This window comes from Gallinula chloropus (genome assembly GCF_964237585.1).
Source record: "Gallinula chloropus genome assembly, chromosome: 4".
Taxonomy (NCBI): domain Eukaryota; kingdom Metazoa; phylum Chordata; class Aves; order Gruiformes; family Rallidae; genus Gallinula; species Gallinula chloropus.
This window is the reverse complement of record NC_140088.1, coordinates 45,148,597-45,159,981: the sequence shown is the minus strand read 5'-3', so window position 1 is coordinate 45,159,981 and position 11,385 is coordinate 45,148,597. Positions and strand designations below refer to the sequence as shown.

Genomic DNA, 11,385 nt, shown 5'->3' with positions numbered 1-11,385 from the left:
AGCATAGTTTTTTTACCTTGCCTTGGGTTGCAAACTGAAAAGTACTGATACTTAAGAAATAGGGAGATCTTGAGTGCTGGAGGACACTAGAGAAGGACGAAGCATTGCTGTTGCAAGTGTTATTTGTAGCACTATTCTGTTATTAGTGTGAAGAATTCAAACGTGCATGGAAAACACATTCCTATTTTTTATCCAGGGAGCAAAGCAGGAAGCAGATAAATTGCTCTCTCACTCTGAAACCAAGAGACCCGGTTGTCACTTGGTCTGAAACCCTCTGGCTCATTTAGGCCTCTCACCATTTGCCTCAGTGGGAGTCAGTGCAGCAGTTCTGAAGAGAAGCCCATCAGTCATCGGGCACTTAGTGACCCCACGACAGAGTTGACCAGTGACCTGGACTGCACCCAGGCCTGTGCTGTGCTGCCTTCAGGCCTCTGCCGTGCCACACAGATCCCCTGGCCACAGGAGGAGGTAAGCCAGCTCCTTCTCACAGAGGAGCCCGTAGGCAGCTCCCACCCCAGACCTTCATGGTTGTGCCTTTATTGAACAGTGCAGCAAGAGGTTCTCATACGAATGTGTTCCTGCTGCATTATAGGCATGATAAATAGATCAACCAGGGAGAACCTCTGCTATGGACCATGTTGGCACGTGGGTCAGAGTCCTGTTAAATGCTACACTTCTTAGGATACCCAGCATCCCAAAGGACATAAGATCAATAATCCACGCTGTTCTCAAGTGTTGGCTCCAATAAACAGTGTTTTTAATGATACCTTACAGTGTCCTTTTTACTGGGCTCAGAATGGACCCGCGCCTCCTAGTGCAAAACACTTGGTGTGGTCTCTGAGAAATGCCTCTCTGGAGAAAGAATAAAGAGGAATTTAGGGAAAAGCATACAGCAAAGGACAGGAGAAAGGCTGGCACACTGGCTCTTCCAAGTACAGGTCTTGGGAGATTGTGTCTGCTTAAATCCTAAACAATCAGAGTGCTTGGGTGCCACCTTCAAAACCCTGATGATGTATCATGTTGTAGCAGCACAGGGTAATGCAGGCTCACTGTGGATGTGGCCTCAGGAGGCTTTAGAGGCAGATGATCCCTCACCTGGAGCAATAAAACACATTATGTCAAAGCATGCATGAGACTTGCCATATTTACAGGAACAGGCCACGTGGCCAGGCATGTTTTCATGTGATTTGTTAGGTCCTGATATAGAATCCAGAATGAAGACCCCCACATTAAAGGGTGCCTCATTTGTCGTGGCAGGACCCACGATTTCCTTGCTAGGGAGGTTATTCTGTCACTAAGACAGCTTGTGATTACCAGACTGAAAAAGCAGAGAGCCCCAAGCAGTTTGAACGTGGCAGCTCGCATATGCGTGAGAACATCTTGCTGCCCTGCTTGCTAAGGACAAGGCCAGGCAGGGGCTGTAATCGCTGGGACCAAGTGGGAGCTGCCTGTGGGCTCTACTTTTAAGAAGAGTTGGATGTTTTTTTCCTGCAGCCAAGAGATCTTTGCAGCACAGCACAAGCTCTATGCGCAACGTGGCCCAGCACATGCACATGGAACGGTGACCACCACTACATCTGCCTGTGAGTAATGAGAGTACTTCCCACAGCAGGGAAGTGCAGCTTTAAAATGGTATAAACACACAGATGATTTACAGACTGCAAGGAAGTTCTCCGGCTTCCTGAAGTTACCTAGGTTTAGGAATACAGCTGGTGGAAAGAAAAAACCCCAAGTGCTTCCTTCCTCACTCACCCGTGCAGAGTCCCTGCTACAGCAGGTACCCATTTTAACCACAACATGGGATTCCTTTACGCAGACCAAAGCCCTTCTGCCTCCAGATAAGATACCACAATCCAGGCTGCTGGTTCACACTCAGCAGGTATAAGGCGAGAACAAGACAGAACACCTTCTAAACAAATGCTGTGTTTATTTTGTTAAAAAAATAAAGAGTTACACTTGTACCAGAGGCTTCTTTGTAGTCAGGATGCCCTTCTCAAACAGGAGCGTGGCTAGAGAAATCTTGTCCTCCAAGGTTTCACATGGAAGGCTATTCACCCTGACATGGTTTGGATAGGAAGACAGGAGAAACTCAATAGCATCTGTGTACTCGGGATCTATTTCAAGGAACTTGGGCTCTTCCTTGTGATACACTCTTGAGTTTTCCGTTGTGTAATACAGCATCACACCTGCTTCTTCATTGCACAATCTAATGATGCCATGGTGAAGGAGACGTACTTCTGTATCTTTTGTCATCAGTATATCAACATCACGGGGACCTCCGCCTTGCCAGCGGGCCGGGAAGCCGTACACACTCTGCGCCTTCTCGCTTTGCGTAAGCACTGGGGGGAGGCAGTCATGAAGAAACGACTTGGCTCTCTGATCCATGGCAGCGTCGATGGGTGCATAGTCAATGAGTTTCTTTATCAGGCTATGCACTTTCTCCACAAAGGCTGTGCGGCGAGCGTCGACGGTGTCTGAGTTAGTGACCCCCATGTATTGCAGGCAGTCCATGGGAAGCCCTTGCCGGTACTCCACATCCTCCTCCAGGGCCATCTGCAGGGCAGCTGGGAGGAGCTTCTCCAGGAGGTCCCCCCAGGAGTTTCTCTGGTAGGAGGACACCGTGATGTGGAGCGAGTGTGCATCAGGGAGACAGCTGCCCTGATGGATAAAGCCACGGGGGAAGTACAGCAGATCCCCAGCCTCCAGCACCGTCTCCAGCATGGGCTCACCGAGCTCAGCCTGCGTGAGGTTTGCGCTGGAGAACTGGGGCAGCACCTCGGCATCCGTCCGGGGGCTGTAGACACGCCAGCGCTTCCTCCCCTCCAGCTGCAGCACGAAGGCCTCGATGTCATCGTAATGGGGGGCGAAGCCCTGAGTCCCGGGCGGCGTGAGGTACGTGTTGGCCCCCGCCATGCTGCCGAAGTGCTCCTGCAGGATGGAGAGGAAGTGCCAGACGGTGGGGGAGAACGCCTGAGGGCAGAGGAGCCGCAGGGAGCAGCCGTTCTGGTAGAAGTCCCAGACGACGGCAGGTAGGGCCCGGCCGGAGGGGTTGTGCGTCTCCCGCACCCCCTCGGCGTAGCTGGTCACGTCCAGGTGGGTCCCGAAGTGCACCTCGCCGCCTCGCAGAGCGGCGTCGAAGTCGGCGGTGGAGAAGAGCCCCGCGTAGTAGCAGGGGTCGCCCCGGCGCACCAGCAGCGGAGCCCGCTCCCAGTGCCGGCCCAGGAACTCCGCCGGCGGCACCGGCGCCACCAGCCACCGGAACAGCTCTGCCGCCCGCTGCCGGCTGTCCTCCAGCCGCCCCAGCCGCCGCAGCAGCCCCGCCGCGCCGCCGCCATCCTCTCCCCGCCGCTTCGCTTCAGGGCGGCCACCCGGCGCCTCAGCCCGCTCCACGCGGCTGGGGGGGGCGGCCGCGAGCAGTGGCGGTGGAGGTGTCTCCGGGCCGCCGCTTCCCGCCCCGCCGCGCCTCGGCTGCTCCTTGGCCCGCTCCACGCGGCTGGGAGGGGCGGGAGCGAGCGGCGGTGGATGCGGTGGGGTCTCCGGCTCTGGGCCGCCGCCTCCCGCCCCGCCGCGCCTCGGCTGCTCCTTGGCCCGCTCCGCTCGGCTGGGGGACACCGCGGCGGTGCGCGGTGGCGACGGGGCCTCCGTCTCCTGGCCGCCTCTTCCCGCCCCGCGGCGCCTCGGCCGCGCCTTGGCCCGCTTGCCTCCCGCGAGCAACGGCGTCCGGCGACGGCGCCGCTCCAGCCGCCCGTCCCCCGCCGCCCGTCGGTACACCGAGAGCGCGGAGAGCCGCCCCAGCTGCCGCCGCTCCTGCTCCTCCGCGCCGCCCGCCGCCATGGCCGCCCGCTCCGCCCCGCTCCCGCCTAGCCGCTTCCGCCGGGGCCTCGGCGTGTGGGGGCACCCGGGAGCGCCTGGGACGCGCCGTGCCGGGGGAGGCAGGCTCTGTGGGAAAAGCCTCCGCGTCTGCCCGGGGAAGGAGGCTGCGAGTGAGTGCTTGTGATGGCACACGACGTAGCCGCATGCCCACGGAGAACGGGCCGAGCTTACTATCCCCCGTCCCGACAACGGGAAGGTGAGGCGATTCCGCTAGGAACTGCCGTGGGTACGCCTGTTCCCTGGCCCAAAGCTTCCTCCTGCAAGTGCACGCAGGAGGCGTTTTATTCCGGAGGTGTGCCAGAAGGAGATGCTTTTGGATGGTGCGCGAGTACTTTGCGGCCCAATGAGGTGAGGCGAGGTAAGAACTGTTTTGTAAGGTTCAGTTGCACAGGGAGTAGAAATCCAAGTGGGATGGAGCGAAGTTCTGGTGTGCCATCCCTCCCTTTTCTTCTGCCCCTAATGGGATGTCAGGTGAAAGGCTATGTCCTGTTGAAGGACCGCAAAACCAAAAGGATGTCATGTCATGTCATGTCATGTCATGTCGTGTCGTGTCGTGTCGTGTCGTGTTTTTTTTCTTCTCCTAACTCCACTAGTGGCCTAATAACCTGGGCAGAGCCCTGTTCTCTCTCCTTCTTTGCCCTAGGCCTGAAGCCTCCCAGAAGACAGTGTCATTGGGTCTGTGGGGACCCAGTGGCTTTGGCACAGGAAGCTTTTCGGGGGGGCAGAGGACGGACCAGCAAGACTCAGGTCGTGGCAAGTGTGAAAATACGTAGGGGTTTGTATTCTTAGGCTGCGTTAATGGTTTCCTGATCAAGAATGAGTTTTGGTGCAGGAAATTCCCTATGCAGTACATCTGTGAGAAGAATTGTTAGCAGACTCTGGTAATTCATGGCAGCGTATTTTGCATGAGAATTTCCTCTCCAGTGGCTGCTGTGAGTCTAAAGCACTGAAACTGGGTCCATTACCCAGGCGTGGCATTAGCCTTTCGCAGGGACAGACACCAGCTTCACACAGTGCCTTAAAAGTAGGGAGCTGCCATTAACAAGGCGTGCGGGGATCTATTGCACCCACTGTTACCACGCCCAGGGTAGATGGCTGAAAGGCAAATTTTCACCTCTTAATTTTACCACTGCCAAGGGTTCAACCCAGATGTACATTTTGATTTTGCCACCATTTTGGAACAGAAATCATTAGTTAGGCCCAATTAGGATGAGTTCAGCTTTTAAGTCGTAATTCTAGAACAGATGCAGACATCATAAAGGTTTGGGGTTGGGTTTTTGTTTTTTTAGTTGCGTTAAAAATTAAGGCAATCAGCCTTTTGTGAGCAGCCAAGACCCATTTTGTACCTCTGCAGTAACAGCTATTTCCACTTTGGAGGTGGTTTTTTTTCTGATAGGGTTCTGCCGGCACAGCCTTTGCACCCAAAGCTGCAGGGAAACCACCAGTAGCAGCAAGTTCGTGCCGCGACGGTGGTAGCAGAAGGAGCCGGATTTCAGGCTACTGCAGCACTTTTGCCCGCGGGTGAGTATCGTGAAGGTTTTTGGCTTTGCCAGTAGGTGGCAGGGGCCGCTCGGCTCTCTGCTCCCCTGGGTAGGAATCACGCGTGGGAACGCATCGGGCGTTTTCCTGGCAGCATGACTGGCATGGACCGGGGGGGAGGGGGGAGGGATGAGTTAAAAGGAGAGGGGAGCGCAGGCAGCCTGGGCATGCATGTGTAGACTGGAAGAGGAGGGAAGGGTGAACTCTATTTCAATCCATTCTTTGTTTTCCCAAGGTTAAGCCCTGCTTAGCAGAATAATCTTATCAGCTGAAACCGTTTCAACAGGACTGGGCCCTTAACAAACCCGAGATGCAGGCGCTTTGAAACACAGCAGAAGTTAGGTTGCTCTCTGCTTTAATTACACCTAAGCATGGCTAAATGGGGGGGGAGGGGGTGTGTATGTGAAAAATCTGGGCAACTGGGTTGCTATTTGCATTCCCGTTTAATTCAGTGGAGTGCAACTGGTTCTGCAGAAGCAGCTGGGTGCTGTACACAGGGCCTGAGCTGAGTTACACCAGCGTGACCGCAGCACAGCTATGCTGGATGTTTACCTGTACAGCAGGTTCAAAGTCTTGTTTGAGGGCTCTGGTCTTTGTACAGATGTCACTCTTTGCTGCTGACAGATGATCGGCAACGAATTCTTACTGTTTTTCTGGAGTGTCAGCGTGAAGGACGGGGCAGAAAATAACGTGGGTGAGATCTCTAACAATTTAGCCTTTTCCAATAGTAAAGGCTTTGAAGAAGAAAGAACGGTGCTGTTTTTCTGTGTGACACAAGAAAGAGCTGTGTCCTATGGGGAAAAGAGAGAGGTTCAGTATCACTTACAGAGTACTCTGATGGTTGTCTAGGAATAGCCACAAGGTCTACACGCTGTTTTCCATTCATCGTCCAGGATTTCAAGGGCATTTGTTGCAAAGAAAGAACAGTGTCAGGTACAGCTCTTTAAATAAACAAAAGGGAAAGTAGTGCAGAGCTCTTCACGATGAGGTGGTCCCCAGCTGTTGCTCACACAGATGGGGTAGCGAGCAGAGGCTCGATTAAATTCCTTAATTAGAGTTTAGCACAAAGTTACTCAGATTTTATGAGCACATAAGCTGCATTGCCAAGAGCCGCACACGCGCTTTATTTAAGAGGACATTAAAATGTGGTGAGTCCAACATTAAAGAGCCCTGAGCGGCTTCAGAAGAAGTAAGGAAATGGCACCTCAAAGAGATGTAGGGGTCGTTTGATATTTTAACCTTGTGCCATTCCCTGTTCAAACAATGGAAATCTTGAGTTTAAAGAGAAGTTCGGATAAGCCTGATCTCGCAGAGCTGTGTGGAGTCTTTACTAATGAGTGGAAAGGGCAAAATCCTTTGCAGTTCTCTGCATATTGCATACCGAGCTGTTCACCACTGTGCAAACTGCTCAGCACTTTCTCTGTGTTCCTGGCAAACCGCTAATGTAAACCAATCACTTCTAGAAAGTTAAACTCAGTTTAATCCTTTTTCTCATTACTACTTTGCTGGCAACCTTCCTTTTGTGCTGTCACGTTTGTTCCTATGCCAAAAGCAATACCCTGTAAGGAAAAAGAACATTTCAGGCCTTCGTTAATGGGTTTCCTTAGCTAGAGCCCCGACGATCTTTCTCATACAGCCTAGCGACGTCCAGTATGTCATCACTGGAAGGACACTGGGCTGGATTGTGAAGCCCGCTCATCGTCGGGAAAGCTGTGAAGTTCACTGCCAGATAACAAGACTGAGAGCTAATTCAGGGACTGTTTCTCAAGAGCCATCCTCTGGTCCCCCTCATCAGAGTGAATGCACTCACTCACTGAAGCATCTCTTGGCAGAGATTTTGGCCTCTCTCCAGCTGTTTATCTCTTCTCAGGGACTTTCTTATTCAGTGACTGGTTGTGGTCTTTAATCCTGGTTATCTTGTACACATTGCCCCACTGAGAAAGGAAGCCTTCCCTGCTGTGGAACAGTCTGACTAAGAACAAATTCATAAAAATAATAATTACAAGGTCCAGTCCTCCCTATAAAATGTATTTTTGAGGGATTTGGAAGCACAGACATGTCCCATGTGACACTAAAATACGTACTTCCTAAGTTAAAGCTGAATTTAGATAACGCATTCGAATAGGATTTTCCACTGAGCTTACTCACCCCCTGACAGGGCATTTGTACTTTGTAAGTATTTTGAAATAATTTTATGTTATTAGTAGATGTTAATAGGGTTTTGTGTTATTAATAAATGCCATCTAGCACTTGGTAGCATTGAGCAGCCACCATCTGCAGTGAGTCTGTAGGCAGTGACTGAACACAAAGCTGCAGACTCCGAGACTCCAGTCTTGTTGCTGTTCAGTGGAAGAAGTAAATTACCAGGAAGGGAACATCCCCATCCTAAAATGAAAGCAAAAGGAACCTGAATGATGTACTTGCCCTGTAAGATTAATTTAGACAATACAGGAAGAAGACATAGTCAAGTTGTTCATGCAGGCACCACACATCTTGTGCTAGAGAATACTCCTTTGATATCCACTCTTTTGATGTGGCCCTTGACAAGCTGTTTGGGTGATGCTTTGCTGTGGAAGAGAGATTTTACAGGATTCTTGCTCTTCACGTCCATTCTGCAGCAATGACAGCAACTGCATAGATTTATTCATTAAATGTATTCATGCCCACTATTTCAAAATGCACACAGAGCTGTGCTAACGTGCAGCAGCACCATGCAATGTTTGCTGTTTCTCTTAAGTTTCTCCTTTTCAGAAGCCTTGCAGAAGACTTTTATTTCCAGTGAGAGTTTCCTGTGTGGAGTTTTTCTGAAGTACTGAACTTGCTCACTCACCTGACGCAGCAGTAGCACAGATGGAAATACGATGCAAACAGGATGTCTTGGTTTAGCAACCATATTCCTCAGATCTGCTCAGAGGACAGTGGCAGAGAGCCCACATAGTACTGGTGTATTTACTTCCTGTAACAGATATGTATTGCTACAAGGCAATATGGCACCTTCTGGAAGGAGCTTTGAAGGTTTTCAGTGCTAGTTCACCCACAAAAGCCCCCACCGTTTGACCATCTTTTCACAAAGATGGAATTCCTCGTGTGAGCAGTTAGAGCAGCATAAAGATGCTTATGTTGTAGTACTTAGGCTGGTGTGTCTTGTTCCTAGAAGGGATAATATTATGGTGTGATTAGAGAAGGGAGATTTAATCATTGGCATTGTCTTAGATAGCCAATAGGGGAGAACGATGTTAAGCCTCCGGGTATCTGCAATGATGACATGGAGTTTGCATTACCATGAGTGCCTGTGTGAGATGCTCTCGGGTCTTTAGGGAATAATGTACTCTCCTGCCATCCTGCTGAGACTGAGGGAGGATCTTGGCTCCGAAGGCACTGCTGCCAGGAGTAGGGGGGCCAAGCCCATTAATCCCACCTATTACCCACTGCCCCCTGTTCTCACTCTTGTGGAAAAGGTGGAAAGGGAGAAATTAGGTTGAATTTCTTGGGAGTGCTACGAACTCTCTCCCAATTCTTTATCTGTAAAGATTAAAGTAACCCTGAAGCCTTTCTTCTAGTATCACGTCTTGAAGAACTAAGTCCTGTCCGCCCTGCCCTGGAAACTCTATGTAGGAGGACTGACTACAGCGAACGTGACTTGGCACCACGCTTCAGGTGTGCAGTTTGCTGAGTTAGATGCTCAGTTTGTCCAGCTAGGTGACCTCTAGGCCATCATCCTTTCCTCTCCTGCTGCACCCCCTTTCCCTTTGGTCACCAGGGACTATATGGGGAGGTCAAGTTAGGGAGAGATACAAACAGCCCAGCAAAGAAGCTGTAAGTGGTGACAAATCAACATAACTAATAACTATTCTAAAAGCTATATATAGCTGAAGTATGCATTAAAACATTATTAGCAATAGCATGTGCCGGCCTTTTCCTTGCCAGCTCTCAAAGACTTTTTCAATTAGAAGCAGAGCATCTTTGCAATATGGGAATTGTTCCTTGGAAATGAAGGTTTAAGGCAGCACGCTTTATAAAAAAATCTTGTCAGAAAGCCAGAGAGTGTAAGATGAAAAGTTAAACTGACGCTACCGGGAATACAATCTATTAAAAGGTCAGAAACGTCTGTAGGTTTCATAAAAACATAAGGAAACTCCGGACTAGTAGAAACGCCTGTCTTATTTTGGAACCTGTTTGCCTCAGACATCGCTGTGCTGCTGGCTGAGAGCAACACTCCGAGAGCAACACCCCAAAAGCAACCCACAAAGCAACTGTGAGAGGGAAGACAGCTCTCTGCTTTGGTTCTGATTGCCAAGTAGATGTTGGAAAAAAAAAATCTAAGATTAAAAAAAAAAAAAAAAAACCAACCAAAGGAGAAAAAAAGCCTTAGTTGCATTTGTGAACAAGGTGTGATTTGGCAGTCAGAGCATCAGACTGAAACTCAGTGTCATGCTCACAGTTCTGCCCAGGCACCTCCTATGTGAACTCGGTGAATCGTTTTTACTTGCCATATTCTGAAATTGCCCCAGATTTCAGTGGGTTTATTTTCTGGCTGCCAGTGACCATTAAGGCTGGTGCTTTCTGTTGCTGTTTCTTTTGCTTGATCTACAAACAAAGGGGAGTGAGGGGGGAGGTGCATGCAGGGAGAAGATAATGATGCTGAGAAACTTCACACAACCTTTTGACTTTCCATTTCCTGAAGTAGGTTTGGGTGTGTTGGGTTTGGGTTTTTTTTGTTCGGGGTTTTTTGGTGGGGTTTTTTGGGGTTTTTTTGCAGCTGGATGCTCCAGGAGCCGTTCTGGCTTGTGTTTTGGTTTAAGTAGCTGCTTGAAAGCCAGGTGAGAGGAGGCAGCTGCTGGAAGCAAGGGTTCTGGAGGACACAACTCAGGCCAAGCCTGCAGAGGATTCGCATGTGTAGCTCCTCTTTGAAGCGCACCCGCGTGCTTCCTGGGCCGAAGGAAGGTAACCGAGAACACTTCCGATCTCGGAAAGCCCTGGCCGCGGAGGCCAGCATGCCGCAGGCCGAAGTCCGCCTGTGTTTTCCCCGCGGATGCGGCCCCCAGCTCGGTAGAGGCCGTTACCGCACGGCCGCCGAGATCCGGCACCAGCAGCACGCTTCACCCCGGGGGAGGTGCCGGTTCTCACAGGCGGCTTCGCTGCAGGAAAGCCCGAGGCGGCACCAGGCCCTGCTGCCGGGCCTCGGGGAGCCACGTCCCAGCCTCCTCCTTATCCCGCCGTCGCCAGCCCTCCTGCGTGGGGCTCTCCGGGGGCTGCCAGCCAGCTCCCCGTGCCTCCGCCGCTTCGGACAACGGAAACCCCGGAGCTCTGCTCTGCCCCGCGGCCCCACCCGTGCGAGGGGACGAGTCCCGCGGCGAGCAAGGATCGAGAACGTGCAGCGAACGGCTCCGTAGAAGGCAGGTTCCCGCTCGGCGCACCGGGGGGACGCTGGCTAGAGCGTCCTCGGGAGCCGAGCGGGCTCCCACCCTGGCCGTCTCAGGGAGAGCCGTGGCCCAGGTAGCACCGCCCGGCTTCCCGCCGCGCTACGCAACGCAAAGCCCGGCCGCGCAGCCTAACTCCTCACGGGAGGTGGGGGGGGGGGGGGCGGTGGTGGGGGCGAGCCCATTGCCGCAGCTGGCACTTCTGGCAGCCTACCCTGGCGCTGCGCTTCAGCCGCCTCATCCAATCGGGAGCGGCGGTAAAAGAGTGGGGGCGCCAAAGCCGCGGCGTGAATAAAACACTCGGGACGCGTGGGCGGAGAGAGGCGGAGTTTCGGGTTTGACGAGCAGCTCCTCGCATCAATCCAAAGGCTGGGTGGTGGAGCAGGCGGTCAATGGGCCGCCAGGATGGGCGTGGCGGGCGGCGGGGGCGGGAACAGTTGCCGGGAGGGAGGGGGGGGGCAGCGGTGGCGGTGCTGCTCGGTGGCGACGGGTGGCTGAGGCTGCGCTGGAGGGAGGAGGCTGCGAGCAGGCAGCAGGTGAGCGCGGCCGGGCC

At 52.6% G+C, this 11,385-nt stretch overlaps 1 protein-coding gene and 1 long non-coding RNA gene across 2 annotated transcripts; one reads left to right on the top strand and one right to left on the bottom strand.

Moving 5' to 3' along the window:
• Positions 1-1,917: 1,917 nt before the first annotated feature.
• RIOX1 (ribosomal oxygenase 1) lies at positions 1,918-3,834 on the bottom strand (the record flags this gene model as incomplete). The annotated part of the gene is made up of 1 exon (XM_084264000.1): positions 1,918-3,834. The coding sequence occupies one exon, from the start codon at positions 3,832-3,834 to the stop codon at positions 1,951-1,953; it is 1,884 nt and encodes a 627-aa protein (XP_084120126.1). The 3' UTR covers positions 1,918-1,950.
• A 1,327-nt stretch (positions 3,835-5,161) lies between these two features.
• On the top strand, positions 5,162-10,022 carry LOC311190784. Its single transcript, XR_014617242.1, has 3 exons — positions 5,162-5,394; positions 8,973-9,069; positions 9,598-10,022. It is a non-coding gene; the product is annotated as an uncharacterized lncRNA (long non-coding RNA).
• The last annotated feature ends 1,363 nt before the right edge of the window (positions 10,023-11,385 follow it).